At 48.2% G+C, this 17,863-nt stretch overlaps 1 protein-coding gene and 1 pseudogene across 2 annotated transcripts in view; one reads left to right on the top strand and one right to left on the bottom strand.

Moving 5' to 3' along the window:
• Positions 1–17,863, top strand: part of GABRA5 (gamma-aminobutyric acid type A receptor subunit alpha5) — a 71,607-nt gene that overhangs the window by 9,835 nt on the left and 43,909 nt on the right. For both annotated transcript variants that reach the window (XM_021674564.2, XM_012460366.3), the window contains exons 4-6: positions 6,734–6,855; positions 10,235–10,302; positions 10,403–10,623. In XM_021674564.2, the coding sequence (XP_021530239.1) occupies positions 6,734–6,855; positions 10,235–10,302; positions 10,403–10,623 (411 nt within the window). The remainder of the gene's footprint in view (positions 1–6,733; positions 6,856–10,234; positions 10,303–10,402; positions 10,624–17,863) is intronic.
• On the bottom strand, positions 13,991–14,528 carry LOC105722685 (large ribosomal subunit protein eL29-like; annotated as a pseudogene).

Raw genomic sequence — 17,863 nt, forward strand, 5'->3', positions numbered from 1 at the left:
GCAGGTTCAGGTATGGAAGGCCACAGGTGCAGGTGCAGGTACGGAAGGCCACAGGTGCAGGTGCAGGTACGGAAGGAAGGTCACAGGTGCAGGTTCAGCTATGGAAGGAAGGTCACAGGTGCAGGTTCAGGTACAGAAGGAAGGTCATAGGTGCAGGTTCAGGTATGGAAGGCCACAGGTGCAGGTTCAGGTATGGAAGGCCACAGGTGCAGGTTCAGGTACGGAAGGTCACAGGTGCAGGTGCAGGTACGGAAGGCCACAGGTGTAGGTTCAGGTACGGAAGCAAGGTCACAGGTGCAGGTTCAGGTACGGAAGGCCACAATGCAGGTTCAGGTACGGAAGGCCACGGGTGCAGGTTCAGGTGTGGAAGGCCACAGGTGCAGGTGCAGGTACGGAAGGCCACAGGTGTAGGTTCAGGTACGGAAGGAAGGTCACAGGTGCAGGTTCAGGTATGGAAGGCCACAGGTGCAGGTGCAGGTACAGAAGGAAGGCCACAGGTGTAGATTCAGGTACGGAAGGAAGGCCACAGGTGCAGGTTCAGGTACGGAAGGAAGGTCACAGGTGCAGGTTCAGGTATGGTAGGAAGGTCACAGGTGCAGGTTCAGGTACGGAAGGCCACAGGTGCAGGTTCAGGTACAGAAGGCCACAGGTGCAGGTTCAGGTACGGAAGGCCACAGGTGCAGGTTCAGGTATAGAAGGAAGGTCACAGGTGCAGGTTCAGGTACAGAAGGAAGGTCATAGGTGCAGGTTCAGGTACGGAAGGAAGGTCACAGGTGCAGGTTCAGGTATGGAAGGCCACAGGTGCAGGTGCAGGTACGGAAGGCCACAGGTGCAGGTGCAGGTACGGAAGGCCACAGGTGCAGGTGCAGGTACGGAAGGAAGGTCACAGGTGCAGGTTCAGCTATGGAAGGAAGGTTACAGGTGCAGGTTCAGGTACAGAAGGAAGGTCATAGGTGCAGGTTCAGGTATGGAAGGCCACAGGTGCAGGTTCAGGTATGGAAGGTCACAGGTGCAGGTGCAGGTACGGAAGGCCACAGGTGTAGGTTCAGGTACGGAAGGAAGGTCACAGGTGCAGGTTCAGGTACGGAAGGCCACAATGCAGGTTCAGGTACGGAAGGCCATGGGTGCAGGTTCAGGTGTGGAAGGTCACAGGTGCAGGTACAGGTATGGAAGGCCACAGGTGTAGGTTCAGGTACGGAAGGAAGGTCACAGGTGCAGGTTCAGGTATGGAAGGCCACAGGTGCAGGTGCAGGTACAGAAGGAAGGCCACAGGTGTAGATTCAGGTACGGAAGGAAGGCCACAGGTGCAGGTTCAGGTACGGAAGGAAGGTCACAGGTGCAGGTTCAGGTATGGTAGGAAGGTCACAGGTGCAGGTTCAGGTACGGAAGGCCACAGGTGCAGATTCAGGTACGGAAGGCCACAGGTGCAGGTTCAGGTACGGAAGGAACGTCACAGGTGCAGGTTCAGGTACGGAAGGAACGTCACAGGTGCAGGTTCAGGTACAGAAGGAAGGTCACAGGTGCAGGTTCAGGTACGAAGGAAGGTTACAGGTGCAGGTTCAGGTATGGAAGGAAGGTTACAGGTGCAGGTTCATGTACGGAAGGCCACAGGTGCAGGTTCAGGTACGGAAGGCCACAGGTGCAGTGGTGGGTGTGGGAAGCCCCTAGAGACACCACTAGGTCTCTGCGTGGATGTAGGGGTCTGAAAGACAGAGGGACTGGGCTGGAGGTGTGGACCTGAGGTGTTTCCATACATTGGGAGGTATGTAAGCCACTGGATTAGATAAGACAGTCAGAGGTTAGGTACAGACAGAAAGGGAAGGGTTGTTCTGTGGATTGTTCCCTGGAGCATGCTTGTGTTCTGAAGGCAGGAAGGTAAGGGCGGCAGCAAGAGTGGAGGGAAAAGGCAAGTGAAGGGAAAGACAGAGCCATGCCCTGAGGCTAAGTGGAAAGAACTGTAGGAACATTGCCCACAGGTCACCTGAGCCAAGAACCGAGACTTGATCTTTGGATTTGTCCATGTGGAGTTCACTCCTGGCTTCCAGAAGAGACGCTTCTGTGGGCTGCAGGCAGTGAAGGCCTGGTAGAGTGGTTGCAAGAGAAGGGAGGGCAGGCAGCGGGGTTGCTCGTATGGACAGGTCTCCCAGTGAGTTTTCATGAGAAGAGGGGCGAAGAATGGAGCAGTGACTGGAAGGCAGTTTAGGGCAAATGAAAGGCTTTTTTAAGGAGCAGTGGTATTAGAGCAGATGTGCTTGCTGATGCGGATGGCGAGGGAATGGGATGGGGAGAATGAGTGTGAGGACCGGGATGGAACATCACTGTGTCATCACCCATGCAGGTCCTCCAGTGTGGCTGGGAGGAGGGACGGGGCTGAGTCTAGGAAGGAGGGCAGGGTGGTAGAGGCTCCTCCAGCCTGTAGGGCCACTGGGCTTGGGTTTTGCCTTGTGGGCAACAGGATTCTGAGTTGGGCAGCAGGGTCAAGGGCAAGAATGGAAACCTCCATGAAGAATGAGGAATACACTTGAGCATGATTTCCGGAGCTGCAGGGAGGACCAGGGGATTTTAGGATTTCGGAGGAATATTGGAGGGTTCCAGTTTGATGTTCCGTGGCACAGACTCAGCGCCTCATAAAACAATGTGGTGCCTGTCCATGCTTTCCACTGTAAGAGGGGAAAGCTCTGATTTGGAACCCTGGGATTGACCCTCACTGTCCGGCCAGTGTCCATCATAGTTTTGTTTTTCTGTTACATTGTTGTTGTTTTTCTAATATGGTGCTCAAGAGATGGGTGGTGGGCATTTCAGGAAGACGTCGCATAATGGTGCCACTTAGAGGTACTCATTTAATGACCTGAAAGTAACGGACAAATAAATGGAAGAGACGTTTCTCAGAAGTCATTAAATACTGGGGAAGAACAAAATTTAAGAAGACAGATAAGCTGCAGCTTAAAACCAACCCGGTTCAACTCCCTAAGTAATTTCCAATTAAAATACGTCTGCAGTTGCCATTATCGATTTCATTCTAAGTCAGAAATGGTCATCCATGCACAAAAGGTAACGTCGCGAAGAAGCACATCACACACTGCCTTCACCAGCACCGGTGCTGGTATGACTGCCGAGAAGGTTTTTTCTTCTCCAGAACTGACGCCATAACTTGTACCCTTTCAAATACCAAATCAGGAAGATGATGGAACTGAGAACATGGCGTAAGGGGGACATGTTTTGTAGAGAATGTCCATTAAATATAAAGAAATAATTCCTATTTTAAGAGAACACAGTGAAATTAACCTAGACTAAAATTGAAGGGTAAGTCACCAAATTTTCAAGTATTTCTATTATGTCTAAGACTATTTTTCAGGAATAGGGATGTAATCTCAGCTCCCAAAAATTCTCTTTCCCAAAGAGCGGAGGCTTTACTTGTCCCTGAAGCGCTCGTGCCCTCCAGTCGACCCCAGGATGAGCAGAGCTCCTGCGCTGTACTCAGTGCAGTTGAGAAAAGCAGAAGTGGAGTGTCGGGGAGTCCAGGCTGCCTGCTGACCCTACATGGAGTGAGCGTCCTTGTGATGAGGACATCTGCGTCTCCACCTGCGGGACTCGCCCATCACACTGCACATTGTTGCTCACCAAAGGCGTGGCCCTGTATTTCTCTGTTACTTTGTTTTTGAAGGGACTCGCCCATCACACTGCACATTGTTGCTCACCAAAGGCGTGGCCCTGTATTTCTCTGTTACTTTGTTTTTGAAGGGACTCGCCCATCACACTGCACATTGTTGCTCACCAAAGGCGTGGCCCTGTGTTTCTCTGTTACTTTGTTTTTGAAGTGCTTTCAGTGAGCCAGATGGAACAAAGCAAGCTGAAATTCCTCCTTAGCTTAGCAGCAGTTCTTGAAGATCATGCAGCTTGATAGAGGCGCTAGCCTTGGCATCCGTGAAAGTCTCCTTTATGAAGGCACTCACACACCAGAGGCTGAGAAAACAACAGCATTTGCCTTCTATGATACAGCATGGGGCTTTCTCTCCATGGCTGAGAAAGCGATGTATTTCATAACCATGCACTGCAGATGAAACATTTTTGAGGAGGGCCTATGGAGAGAGGAGGGCCTCCAGTTCAGGAAAAAACAAAAAACCCCTGTGCTCCCACCTGATAGGCATCTTCGGAACTTTTTAAGAATCTGTTGGCCGGGCGCGGTGGCTCAAGCCTGTAATCCCAGCACTTTGGGAGGCCGAGGCGGGTGGATCACGAGGTCAAGAGATCGAGACCATCCTGGTCAACATAGTGAAACCCCGTCTCTACTAATACAAAAAATTAGCTGGGCACGGTGGCGCGTGCCTGTAATCCCAGCTACTCAGGAGGCTGAGGCAGGAGAATTGCCTGAACCCAGGAGGCGGAGGTTGCGGTGAGCCGAGATCGCGCCATTGCACTCCAGCCTGGGTATCAAGAGCGAAACTCCGTCTCAAAAAAAAAAAAAAGAATCTGTTTCTTCCCTCCTACTGGCAATCTTCAGTTAATGCAACAAAGAAAACACTGCAAATCCCCAGCTATGGCCTCTGTCATACAAAGGTCTACAGATAAATGCAAAAGGCAGTTATGGCGGGAAAGGCCAGACACTGAAATTTCTCCAAGAAAAGTATAATTATGTGCAAATGTGTGAAGATATACTGAAACCAACAAAAACAGTTTTGATCCAGAAGTGGAATCCAAGCTTTGAAATTCTTGAGCAAAGCGTTCTATTCCATCACTGTGGGAAATGATTAGGGTATTTGTGAGTGGATTTGGAGCCCACTGGGGTGCTGTTTCCCTGAAATTGGCCGAGCAGTGTGTCTTTATCTCTGCTTCTGGAGAGAGCCACAGAAAACAACGCTCACAGAGGCATCACTGGCTGCACAGTCTCCAGATGGTCAGTCGTGAAGTCAAGCCCTTGTGATGGCCGAGGCTGTTACCGTCAAACCCGACTTAGGAACACTTTCACAGCAGAGGACAGAGTAGCTTAGAAAACTTGAAGTTAAACGTTAAGGTGGGCTTTTTCTCCTAGCGCTCATGCTCTCACCTCAGTTTGTAAGGTAAAGAGACAGCAAAGACCTTCCAAAACCTAAGCACCTGGACATGGCCTAAAATTGAATTGCAAACTTGTTGACGGTTATGAAGTCCGTGAGAAGTGCATCATGAGGCAGATCTGGTATGACCAATAGTTACACACTGGGCAGGTACAAAATATAACCTTCTTTTTCCACCCGCTTCCCCAAAACCTTGAAGAAGGCTGTTCATTGGTATGAGCCTGCTGGGCGTAGCGCTTTGTCCTTCCGAAGGGTGAACTGTCATGGATGTTAGAGAAAGGGGAATTTAACGTTTATAAATACGAAATCATGGAGTTAAAAAAGGTATACCTCTGTGGGCTCCGTACTAGCAGGAATGAATTTTAGCTTGTTAGAGCTTCAACTCTATGCATTTTTATGGTGATGTGAAAATTAGATCAAAAGAACTTTATTCTTTATTCTCTTGTTCTATTCACAACGGAATAGCTTTAGGGCCAGCAAAGAATTGATCTGTGAGATGCAATCAATGAAAATGACAGACTTTTAAGAACAGGATAGAGCAGGCAGGCCTCGATTCTGACCTCAGCATCTCTCCAGGGCTGGCGGCTCGCAGCTCTGATTTCAGCCCTTTGATGGGAGAGAAAGCGCTTTAAGCAGAGCTAGGGTCCCACAGCCAGGCGCTTCAGGGACGTACTGGGAATCACGTGTTCTTCTCCCAAGTGCCCAGGGTGCTTGCTGCTTGGGAGCCATAGCTAGCTTTCAGTTTGGAAAGTCCCCTTGAAGCCAAATTTGCAGTCAACTGCTCAGTAATTAAAAACTGATTGCTATTTGCACATTTGAAAGCAGCTGTAGAAAGCAGAGGTGGGATCTGTGCTCCTCAGCTGTGGTGCTGTCTTCTGGGCCTGTGGACTCCCTGTCCCCCTAGACACTGTCCTCAGTTTGTCTAGATCTGCTAGGGCAGTTTCTAGTTTCATTCTGCTCATAGTGCATAAGCTTTGGGAGCCTGGATCACTTCTCTCAACAAACAAAAAATGTTCTCGTGTCTTCCCTAAGGCTCAGCCCACTCTTCTCGAGGGTTTATTGTGTGACACTGGGTCCCACACAATTTGCTGTGAGTGAGCATCACTGAAGGGTTCGGGACCCCGGAGATGACACAGACTCCGTCATGTCTGCCACTCACTCTCCAACCTGGCATATTCTTCACAGCACAAACGCTCCCAGCCCAACTAAGGATGCAGTGAGGTTTGAGCACAGCAACCTAGTAAAGTTTTTCAGCGTCTCCTCCACACCTCAGCGCCCAGTGCAGGTGACTCTAGCAATACGAGAACTCAGTTTTGTGTGTTTAAACCAAACTTCTGAAATCCCCTGTGAGTGGATTAGACTCTGCCAGTCCATGCGCAGTGGCTAACTGGTTGTTAACATGGCTAACATACTGACATAAACCAACTCCTTAGAATCACAGAATGGTAGACTTTGAACCTCAGGTTAGCTGTTTGGGTAAGTAGCTCCGAGCAGAGTATCCTCGGATGTTCGAGAGCTGAGGTGTATCGCGGCCAGACAATCCCCCAGGCAGTGTGGGAGCTGTGTTCTCAGGTCCCCATCTCAGGAGATGAGCCTCCACGTGACTCCCTGGTTTCTGTAGCTTGAGAAGAATTTGTAAGAAATAATACATTTTAATGCTTCCTCGTTTCTCTTTTTAAAAGCTTTTCACAGATGCCAACCAGTTCAGTGAAAGATGAAACCAATGACAACATCACGATATTCACCAGGATCTTGGATGGGCTCCTGGATGGCTATGACAACAGACTTCGGCCCGGCCTGGGAGGTGAGTGTGCCCCCCTCGGCCGAGCCTGGGAGGTGAGTGTGCCCCCCTCGGCCGAGCCTGGGAGGTGAGTGTGCCCCCCTCGGCCGAGCCTGGGAGGTGAGTGTGCTCTCCTCGGCTGAGCCTGGAAAGGATCCAGAAATGGCCTGCGCCTCATCTCAAGCTTGTATTTGCTCGATTCAAACAATTCCTAAAAGCTTCCCTGCAAGGCTGTTGGTTTGATGGCTTTCGACTCTTGCCAAGGGTTCTGCATTCTTTGTTATTTTCTAGACACAAGAAGCTGGGGGAAGTGGTCTCCCCAAAGCACCTTTGCAAAATCCGCTCTTCCCAGTTGATCGTGATGTCTAATCTGTTATTGTAAGAAGGAACCAGCTTTTTGGTGTTACCAAAGCTGAGATTACCCTATGTTAAGAAATAATATAAAATGAACCTCATACTCTTGTACCTATGCGAGTTCTTTTCAGAAATCCACTGTGGAAGGCAGTCATCCTTTCTATCCTTATGGGTTATATGGTTATACATTTAATTCTTCATGATGGCCGTAGTCATAGTATTTACTTTGACTTTATGGAATTCAGTAAAAATAAACTGATACAGATTGTGCTTGTAGGGCTGACCTGTCACAGCTTAATTTTTGTGCTAAGAATGTGTGCAGTTTCCAGGCATGTGCAGTGCCCTTCGCTGTACAGTTTCGATGTGGCGTCTGAACTTGTTGGGTGAGGTGAGGTGGAAACTTTCCTGTGAATACATTCTTGGAGGAAAAAGTTTAGTTCTGTATTATTTGCTTTTTTTTCTTTTTTTTTTTTTGTGAGACAGAGTTTCGGTCTTGTTGCCAGGGTTGAAGTGCAATGGTGTGATCTGGGCTCACTGCAGCGTCTGCCTCCTGGGTTTAAGCAATCCTCGTGCCTCAGCCTCCCCGGTAGCTGGGATTATAGGCTCCTGCCACCAAGACCGGCTAATTTTTGTGTTTTTAGTAGAGACGGGGTTTCACCATGTTGGCCAGGCTGGTCTCAAACTCCTGATGACAGGCAATCCGCCCACCTCAGCCTCCCAAACTGCTGGGATTACAGGTGTGAGCTGCCATGCCTGACCAGTATTTTCATTTTTAACCGGGAGATCCACTTAAAGCATGAGTTCCCACTCTGACTTTTGGGCACAGGCCTGTTGACAGTCTTTTCCTCTGCCCTCTGAATCATGTTCCCAGGCCTCTGTGCTCTGCAGTCCAGTCCCTTGGACACACTCAGAAGGGTCTAAGCATCTAGAGAAGCCCTACACTGCCATCAGTGCTTGTCGCATTCTCTCATCCTCCCTGCCTGCCAGTCCTGCAGAGACGGAGGATACCACAGAGAGCCTGCCGGGCCACGCTGCTGGGGCTGGCATCTCAGTGAGGAGATAGGCACACTGCATCATACAACACACAGCATCACACAGACACCTGCATCATGCAATACAGACATCACTCAGACACCTGCAACATACAAGACACAGCATCACACAGACACACTGCATCATACAACATACATAGCACACAGACACCTGCATCATACAACACACAGCATCACACAGACACCTGCATCATGCAGTACACAGCACACAGACACCTGCATCATATAACACACACATCACACAGACACCTGCATCATACAACACACAGCATCACACAGACACCTGCATCATACAACACACAGCATCACACAGACACCTGCATCATACAAAACACAGCATCACACAGACACCTGCATCATGCAGTACACAGCACACAGACACCTGCATCATATAACACACACATCACACAGACACCTGCATCATACAACACACAGCATCACACAGACACCTGCATCATACAACACACAGCGTCACACAGACACCTGCATCATACAAAACACAGCATCACACAGACACCTGCATCATACAACACACAGCGTCACACAGACACCTGCATCATACAACACACACATCACACAGACACCTGCATCATACAACACACAGCATTACACAGACACCTGCATCATACAAAACACAGCATCACACAGACACCTGCATCATACAACACAGCATCACACAGACACCTGCATCATACAAAACACAGCATCACACAGATACCTGCATCATACAACACACAGCATCACACAGACACCTGCATCATACAAAACACAGCATCACACAGATACCTGCATCATACAACACACAGCATCACACAGATACCTGCATCATACAACACACAGCATCACACAGACACACTGCATCATACAACACACACATCACACAGGCACCTGCATCATACAACACACAGCATCACACAGACACCTGCATCATACAACACACAGCATCACACAGACACCTGCATCATACAAAACACAGCATCACACAGACATCTGCATCATACAACACACAGCATCACACAGACACCTGCATCATACAAAACACAGCATCACACAGATACCTGCATCATACAACACACACATCACACAGATACCTGCATCATACAACACACACATCACACAGGCACACTGCATAACACACAGCATCACACAGGCACCTGCATCATACAGTACACAGCGTCAGTCAGACACCTGCCCACACACAGGTGCACGCCATGAGGACAGGTGATCACCACACTCCGAGCTCACAGAGCGGCAGGAAGTTACTTGGTGTGCGCTGGGGTGTGCTTTGAATTTCTTCCTGCTCATGACCACAGGGACTTACAGGGCCCTGGTAGTGCCCAGGGAACACACAGGTTTCCCCCCAAACAGTATTAGCCACTTGTATCACTTTACCTATTTCCATTGAATTTCTTTGCAATCACAGTCTTCCATGAGAGGGCTTTCTATAATAACAATTCAAAACGCTGCATAAAGTGACATGGATCTTCCTTTCTGTCTCGGGACACACTGGGCAGGTTCTCATCTGTCCTTTCCCGGAGACCACCCAGAGCCTCCAGCTTTGATTGGAAGTTCAACTCCCCGCACCCTGAACTGCCTGACCCTTTTCAAAGCCCCTCTATGGGGACGGCACGGCTCTTTGCTGCCAGGCTGGCATCATTGTTCCAGGTTTACAGAGAAGGAAATGGGAGTTCAGGTGTTTGCAAAACCCCAAAGGCCCTCAGCGAGGCCTCAGCCCAGGGCTTTCCAGGACTGCTCCCAGGGGGCAGGAGGAGGAGGAGCCAAGCTGCCTTCTGTACAGTGGGAATTTCATGTCAGGGTGCATAGTGGGGAGCAGCTTGGTTTCATCTGGTAATTGTCAAGACCTCCACATTTACCAAATGCCCCACGAAAGCCCTCGGTGGCAGAGGGTGACGCTGGTCAGTGGACTGAGAGCACGAGGGAGTGGCAGGTGCACCCGATGAATCGGTGCAGCCCAGGGACCTGTGTCTGTGTTTCAGAGCGCATCACACAGGTGAGGACGGACATCTACGTCACCAGCTTCGGCCCGGTGTCCGACACGGAAATGGTAGGTCCCGGGGCGTGGCTGGGCACACGGTTCCAACTCCGCGCTGCAGGTTCCCACCTGACCCCGCGCGCTGACCGCCTGGCGCTTTCCTTTGCACTAGGAGTACACCATAGACGTGTTTTTCCGGCAAAGCTGGAAAGACGAAAGACTCCGGTTTAAGGGCCCGATGCAGCGCCTCCCTCTCAACAACCTCCTCGCCAGCAAGATCTGGACCCCCGACACGTTCTTCCACAATGGGAAGAAGTCCATTGCGCACAACATGACCACGCCCAACAAGCTGCTGCGGCTGGAGGACGACGGCACCCTGCTCTACACCATGCGGTGAGTGCCCCAAGGGTGGCCGGGGGCGGGGGACAGGGCCAGGGGCGCGCGTGGGTGCCCATCCTCCATCGGGGCCGCGCCCCAAGCTGTTCCGAGCGCAGGTGTGAGACCGCAGCCCGCAGGTGCTCGCAGTTGCCCGGTGCCATCTGCCTGCACCCGCACCCTTGGACGTTCTTTCCCTGGGCTGTCATCAGTCCGTGGCCGTTTGTCATTTGTCCTCGTTTATTCGGTTCAAGCTCAAGAGCATATTTGGAACCATGGCCCAGTTAATATCAGACGGAAAAATTATTATAGAAGATTTAACCATCTAAAGAGCACCGGACGTGTGTGGTGGCTCATGCCTGTACACCTGCAATCCCAACACTCTGGGAGGCTGAGGTGGGAGGTTTGCTTGAGGCCAGGAGTTCGAGATTAGCCGGGGAAACATAGTGAGACCCTGTTTCTACCAAAAAAATAAAAGCAGCCAGGCAAGCAGGCATGTACCTCTGGTCCTACCTACTTGGGAGGTTGAGGTGGGAGAATCGCTTGAGACCAAGAGTTTGAGGCTACAGTGAGCCATGATTGTACCACTACGCTCCAGCCTGGGTGACAGAGTGAGACACTGTCTCAAAAAAAAAAAAAAGAACAAAAGAAAGAAAGAAAAAATAAAACCTAAGGGGATTTTTTTCCTCTCCTTTCCTCTTTTTCTTTTCTTGCAATTATGTAAGTTTTAAAAGCCCATTTCTCACATGCTTTGATAACATTCCAGTGTTAAAGTTAAGTTTTAGTATTTATAATTTAAACTGACTGTTAGTCATTTTTTTAAATTTTGAATTATTCATTTTCCTGGAGCAAGTCAATAAACTGATCAATGAGAAAGGCTTCTTTAGAGTTTTTCAAAGTTTCCAAAGTGGGTCTACGGAAGTAGGCTTCAGAAAATATTTTTTCAATTGAAAAAAAAGCAGCAATAAAGTCGAGTTTAAAAAAGGAAGCACGTCTTTTGTGTAGGTATTGGAATTTCTCTGTCTTGCTACAATTTTTCACAGTAAACTTCTTATTTAAAAAGAGTAATCCTAGTGGAAAGTAATACTGATGCTCTCAACTTTGGAGGATCTGTGTTTCCTAGTCTATGTTCTGGTGAATACTTTGACACACTGTGTCCTCTTGATTAAAGGGAAACAAATTAAGCTTTTATTCTTTTCTTATTTTGAGAGGATGTCTCACTCTGTCACCCAGGCTGGAGTGCAATGATGCTATATCAGCTCACTGCAACCTCTACCTCCTGGGTTCAAGCGATTCACCTGTCTCAGCCTCCCGAGTAGCTTGGATTACAGGCATGTGCACCATGCACAGCTAATTTTTGTATTTTTAGTAGAAAGGGAGTTTCACTACCAAGACCAGGCTGGTCTTGAACTCCTGAGCTCAGGTGATTCACTGGCCTCGGCTTCCCAAAGTGCTGAGATTACAGGTATGCACCACCATGTCCGGCCAATACGTGCAATTTTAATTCTAGGAGACAATGGGACACTCTCTCATCTGAAACATTGTTGCCCGCATGGGATGGTGAGTTAGTGTCATTGCTTACAAGGGGGAAGAGGCAGGAAGGGGGCCTGTTACTGAGTCTGTGTAGCAGGCAGCTTTATAGTCACAGCATCCTCCAGCGCTCAGACAGCCTGGCCAGCCAGGTGACACCGTGACCATTAATGGACAGAGAGAGGATGGCTTAGGGATGTTTGGTAATCAGCCCAGGATCACACACTAGTGAAGAGGTAACAGGAATTTGAGCTCAGGTATGAGCAATGTTCCTGTTTAATCCACCACCTTTGAAAATTTGAGGGACACGGCGTCATTAGATAGAGAGTGGCTTTTTGGGAGTGTCACACCCAGAAGGAAGCCAAGGAGAGGTGAGAACCAGAGCAACTTGCCAGTGGTAATTAGTGGCTGTTTGTGCAGAGGAAGAGTCTGCTAATGAGCTGCAAGGTTGATAATGAGTTTCTTTCTCAGTCGTATACAACATTTGGAAAGTGGAAATAGTCCCAGTTCCAAGTGTTGTGAATTTTAATGTGATAGAGCTAGATCCAGAATGCCACAGCGGTTTTACCTATTGACTTAGGAAAGCTGGTAAAATGGGAATCACTGAAGCACCGGTCACCCCGTGGTTGGGCCCTTGAGTGCGGGTCCTTCTGGTCGGCAGGAGGCCACGCTGTCAAGCCATGGAAAGCTGATGGTGTAGGTTGATGCGGTCATTCCCACATAGTGTCCATCTCAAGGAACTCATTAGGACTGTGGCGTAAGCTTTATGCACGACGGTGTCTATTATGTTACTTATGAAACCAAATACCAAATATTGGAAGAAATAGGAAAATTTGGTAAAGTTTTCAAATACAAATGTATCTTTAACTTTTTTCAGATCTTAGGCCAAGTAAAAAGATAAAATATGAAAATGTAGAACAAACTATGTTCCCATGATGCCCCCCTAACCTTTTTTTTTTTTTTAGATGGAGTTTCACTCTGTCACCCAGGCTGGAGTGCAGTGGTGTGATCTTGGCTCACTGCAACCTCCTCCTCCCAGGTTCAAGTGATTCTCCTGCCTCAGCCTCCCGAGTGGCTGGGATTATGGGCACCCTCCACCATGCCCAGCTAATTTTTGTATTTTTAAAGTAGAGATGGGGTTTCACCATGTTGACCAGGCTGATCTCAAACTCCTAACCTCAGGTGATCCGCCACCTTGGCCTCCCAAAGTGCTGGAATTACAGGCGTGAGCCACTGTGCTTAGCCCCTGTGATGCCTGTTAACCTGAGATATCTATCTAGAAATGTTGGCAGGAGTTCAGTTACCATTTTCTTAAAAGCAACTCCATACAGGTCATTGTACTTTTTATTTTTTTATTCTTAGTTGACCTGTGATAATTGTACATCTATATGAAATACAGACTGATGTGTGTATTCAGTGTATAATGATCAAATCAGGGTGATGAGCATACATATCACCTCAAACACTTACCATTTCTTTATGTTGTAAACATTCAAAACCCTCTCTTCTACCGTTTTGAAAATGTACAATAAATTATAGTTAACCATATTGAATAGGATTTTTTAATGAGAAATCCCTGCCGTGTTCCAGAATTCCTTTAAATTAGTATTCAAGGATACGCACAATTGAACGAGCTGGAATTCTTTACATTTGAGATTCAAAAGAAGCCAAGAGAATGTATGCCATTTGCTCCCCAAATGTCTGGCAGTAAACCTGAGGCACTTTTCTTTTTTTCTTTTTTTTTTTTTCCCTGCCTCCCTCAGGTTTATTTGTACAAATAGCACAGGAGGACCCCAGCCCCATGCAGATGGCAGCCCCGGGGGGTCGCACCAGTCCTTCTGTCCTCACATTGGCAGACAGAGATATCTACTCTGAAGCCTTTGTAGGGGCCTGGGCACCTTTGGGAGCCTGAGCTGGAACTGAAGCTGGAGCTGCAGCCTGGGCCTTGGTTTGATCCTTGGCCTTGGCCTTGACCTTTGGCCGGCAGAGCCTGAGCCCCTTGGCAGTGCATGCACGAGCATGCTTCCAACGCTTGGGGTGGTCAATGCAGGCAAGTCGGTCGAGCTTGCGGCTGACACCCTTTGGGATCTTGGGCTTAACCTCCTCGGGCTTTACGAGGGCCTTGATGGCCTCGGCACGTGCATCATGGCCTTGGCACTGTTGGCCAGCATCTTCTTTAGGCCCTTCTTGTTGTGCTTCTTAGCAAAGCGCATGTTCCTCAGGAACTTGGGGTCCACCCTCTTAAGAGATTCATATCTTTGTGATCGGGGTTTCTTGATACCATTTCTGTGCCATTTTCGGGACTGGTTGTGTGTGGTGTGGTTCTCGGACTTGGCCATGTCTGCACCTAAGCCGCGGTTTCCGAAGCGCCTAGGACCGGAAGACCTGAGGCACTTTTCTGGAGCTTATCCATGACGTTGGCTCTGAAGAACTTCCTACCACTACTGGGTCATGCGTTCACTGAATTTTACAAGTGAAATTCAGCAGCTTCTCCGAATCAGTCCAAAGAGGGCAGCAAACATTTCCTGTTGCGTCCTCAAGAGGATGCCTATAAAGTACTGAACAATTTCTTTGAGGACCATCTTTCAGCAAATGGAGTGACCCACTCTACCGAGCTGTGCCCAGAGTTAGGCTTCCAGCATCAGGCAGGGCAGTCAGGTCACTCCAAGGGAAGCTCGGAGCAGTTCCTCCCCGCCACGCCCTCCTTGGCAGGGCTGGAGAGGTGAGGGGAGCTGAACCCAGGGACTGGCCTGAGGTCATCTGGGGTCCAGAGGATGACTGTCCCCTAATTGTTTTCTTGGGTGAGGGGAGGTAGAGTTTTTGGTTGTCATTGTGTAGCAACAGGTCCCTGGTCCCCTCCAGATAAGTGCCTGAAGTACAGGGTGGCCACCTGTCTCAGAGAGCACACCAGATCCGATGATAGACACCCTTATGTAAGCTATATAGTGCACAGAGAGGTAATACCAAGTGACTTGGGAGGCAGTGGCTCCCTTTCATCTCCCATCTTCCCACACCCTCTAAAAGTGCAGGCTCCTGTGAGAACACATAGTGAGGCCACCTTAGGGAATGTCCCCTGGTCTTGGGGCTCCCGACAGGAAAGCAAGTCCCCCGTAGGCTCCTGTGGCAGCAGCAGGCAAGGAGGGCGTCCTTAGGTGGCTGCTCTGCCAGCCCACGTGGTCCTGCCTGGCCCAGAGAACCCAGCGGCTGCTCCACCCAAGGTCACTTGCTTGTGCCTGTGTAACAGAAGCATCTGGGCAAACACCACAGTTTTACGGTGATAATAGAATATGCCGCCCCTAGTAAAGTAACACTAGACAGTTGTGCACTGAATCCACTCTGCATTGTCTGTTTTGTACAATATGTATTCCCCTGGGTGTGGTTTTTACTTTGAGGAAGACATATTTTTATGATTGCTTACACTCCATTTAGATGTTTTGTCATGAGTGGAAACCACTGCTTACTTTATGAATTGGGGAAATAGGATCTAGTGAAAAGTTCCTGGACTTTGGAGTTGGGCTGACTTAAGTTCCGGTCCTGACTGTCACTTAGTAGTCATGAGTCCTTGGCCATTATATTTTAATCTCCTAGAGTCACTGTGTGTGTGTGTGTGTGTGTGTGTGTGTGTATGTGTGTGTGTGTGTTTTCTTTGTTCGGTTGGTTTGTTTTTTCTCTTTTCCAATGCTGTATAGCTAGCCATATAGCAGAGTCTGTTTCATTATTTGAAAACTGCTAGTAAAGATGCGTATTTCTTGAATGGCCACCTGGGGGCAGCATTGTCACATTTTTGCTTCATGATTGGTAGTTAATATCAAATAGCGTAGTAGGTAACTTGGATACGTATATATCTGGAAGTTTTGAACTAGACACTAGGATGTGTTTATATGTCTGTACAACCATGAATAGCTATACATTGCCAAGTTCAAAGCTTCTTTCATGAAACCAGATGTGTTGGGTGACTTGCAATTTTTAAGGTAACACATTTTATATTGGCAAGGATCAAAATATGATTTAAAAATTTGTAGAACATAGAAAATTACAAAGTGTGAATTTTATGATAACACCAAGACCAAAGAGAATCAGTGTTACTATTTCTGTGTGTATCATGTTTCTGTGTCTCCCTGTAGACACATTTGTGTATGCCTGTGTGTGTGCATACATAGGCGACGGTTTTTGAGTGGCCTCATTCACTGAAAACTTTTGTGAGTAGCTTTACAATTTAAAATATACAACATTGAAAACACTTTCCCATGTTATTAAACTGGCTTTGAAACTTTGTGATATGGCACATCCCATCATGTGGCCATCCTGTGTTTACATAATTTCTGCTAAAAAAAATGATATATCAATTTTTTTCTCTGTGATAGCATTGTGGTCCAAGCACCTATGTATATCCTTTGAATAAATCCTAGGAATTGGACAAAACAAATTTTTGATATTAATACAAATTTTCAAACTGTTCTCTAGAAAAAATAGTAGCAGTTTCACTTCCATCGGTGAGAGTAGAGATCATCTATGACTTCCTCTCTGGCACCTTATATATAAAAATGAAAGTGAAGTTTCAGCCCATTTTGCTACATGAGATGCAATTAGCCAATCCATTAAAAACCATATATAACAGTTACTCATCTCAGAATTTGTAGTTACTTCAGCTTTGCTTTTTAGCTTTGGGACGTGCCTCACAGAGCTCCCTTGTCCTGACTTAATTCGGACTGAGCCTTGTTCCCACGGTTGGAGACACAGAGCCTGCCTGGCACACCCCTGCCCTTTCCCCTCTGCTCCCGCTGAGCTCCCCATACACACGCACCCGCACCCTGCCTCATGTCCTCAGTCACTGAAGACAGAGGCTTTGCAACAGCCTGCTGTGGAGGGAGACAGTGGGGCGGCGGCGGCATGGTGGGCACACTGCCTTTAACTTCCCGGCTGAAGTTCTGTGTTCTTCACTGAGTGTCTTTTGGACATACATGTTTCAATCATGTATGACACATGTGTGATACACGTGCCCTGTGTAATTCCATATACTCCATGTCATCCTGGCACTGGGCACTCAGGAGGAACTTCTGTGTGCTTGTGAATGAATGAGACTACCTTTTCCTGAATGAGGCCATCTCACTACTCAGACCTTCTTATGAGGGACTTGGAAGGAGACCCAGAGTATTGCTGGTTCACAGACATGTTCTGTGCTTGGGATTCTGCCAGTTTAATAACGAGTCAGATTTATGTTTGCTAAAAATTGTTCTTGCAGCATACAAATAAGGACATTTCAACACACATTTCTTGCATGTTTGGTTTGAAAACATGACCAGAAGTGTTCTGGGCCTTTTGAGAAGACCAGCAGTCTGCACCCACTGCAGTCAGTGGTGTCTGGCCAGGCCACACTCTGGACTGTAGGGCACACATCTCACGCAGGACCACATCAGCCTTTGCACATGGACCATCTCCAGCATATATTTGCTTTCTTAGGTTCTGACCCCACAAAGGCTTCAGACACCCTCGTCCTAGTGAGAGAGGAACCAGAGCTTCAGAAATAGAAACCCATTTAAACTGCATAACACCCTCAACGTCGGTAGTAGCCTCATCGTCTTCATGGAGGAGATGAGTGAAACAGATAAAAATGCATACATGGCGAGACTAGCAAACAATACAGTCAGGATGGCTAAAGGTGACCCCAAGAAACCAAAGGGCAAGATGTCTGCTTATGCCTTCTTTCTGCAGACGTGCAGAGAAGATC

The sequence above is a fragment of the Aotus nancymaae genome, unplaced genomic scaffold (assembly GCF_030222135.1).
Source record: "Aotus nancymaae isolate 86718 unplaced genomic scaffold, 86718_ANA_hifiasm-v0.15.2.pri h1tg000075l, whole genome shotgun sequence".
Lineage (NCBI taxonomy): Eukaryota > Metazoa > Chordata > Mammalia > Primates > Aotidae > Aotus > Aotus nancymaae.